The following is an 831-nucleotide window of genomic DNA, read 5'->3' as shown; positions in this document are numbered from 1 at the left end:
CTAAAATAAAACATTATAAACAAAATCTAGTTCAACATCCCACCTACAATTTTCACATGAGTTTTCAATAGTATCATCATCATCTTCATTGTCCACCAATTGCCAAGTACCTTTTTTTAGATTCCAACCTTTGCATAGCTTATTGCAACATAAAGGAGTTGGATTACGCTTTAGAGTTCCATGAGGTCTTCTCCATAGTCTCCCCAATAATGTTATTACCTTATTTCTACAATTTACAACACACTTGGCATTCCTCAAAAATTCCAAATACTCAACTCCTTGTTTTCTGAAATCATCGTCGTAGGAGCATAATAAAATCAAAGCATATGCATATTTTGCTTCCAGGTGACCCTTTTCAGCAGCCATCTTCAAGTATTTGATGCCATTCTCTACATTTCCTACAAAACTCTTCAGTTCTCGCAATCCCACTCTGGACAAAGCTTCAATATTTCCACCTCCCTTACAACTTTGCATAAAAGAATCAAACATTGATGCATCTTCTTTATGTAACCATGGAATTAACGGGAACTTTTCCAAAGAAACTTGTTGCCACATGTAGTTGTTTTTAGAAGCATGAAAAAAATCTCTGCAACATACTTTCATGTTGTGATGATCAATGTAAGATTCAGAGCTTACCCTTGCAACCACATTGACCAACAAGTCTTGGAGAATTGATTTTATTGGAATCAAAGTAGACTCATTGTTGTCAGTTAGTTGCCTTTTGTTGTCTCTTGGAAGTGATTCCATTGGAATCAAATAAGTAGACTCATTACTTTTGTCGCGTTGTCTCTTGTTGCACGATGTCTTCTTCACCAATCTTAAAGCAGTCAT

At 35.7% G+C, this 831-nt stretch overlaps 1 protein-coding gene across 1 annotated transcript; it reads right to left on the bottom strand.

Moving 5' to 3' along the window:
- On the bottom strand, window positions 1-831 carry LOC137817058 (F-box protein At2g35280-like). Its single transcript, XM_068620283.1, has one exon. The coding sequence runs from the start codon at window positions 829-831 to the stop codon at window positions 1-3; it is 831 nt and encodes a 276-aa protein (XP_068476384.1).

Source organism: Phaseolus vulgaris, unplaced genomic scaffold (assembly GCF_000499845.2).
Source record: "Phaseolus vulgaris cultivar G19833 unplaced genomic scaffold, P. vulgaris v2.0 scaffold_15, whole genome shotgun sequence".
Classification (NCBI taxonomy): Eukaryota; Viridiplantae; Streptophyta; class Magnoliopsida; order Fabales; family Fabaceae; genus Phaseolus; species Phaseolus vulgaris.
This window is presented reverse-complemented; position numbering and strand designations above follow the sequence as displayed.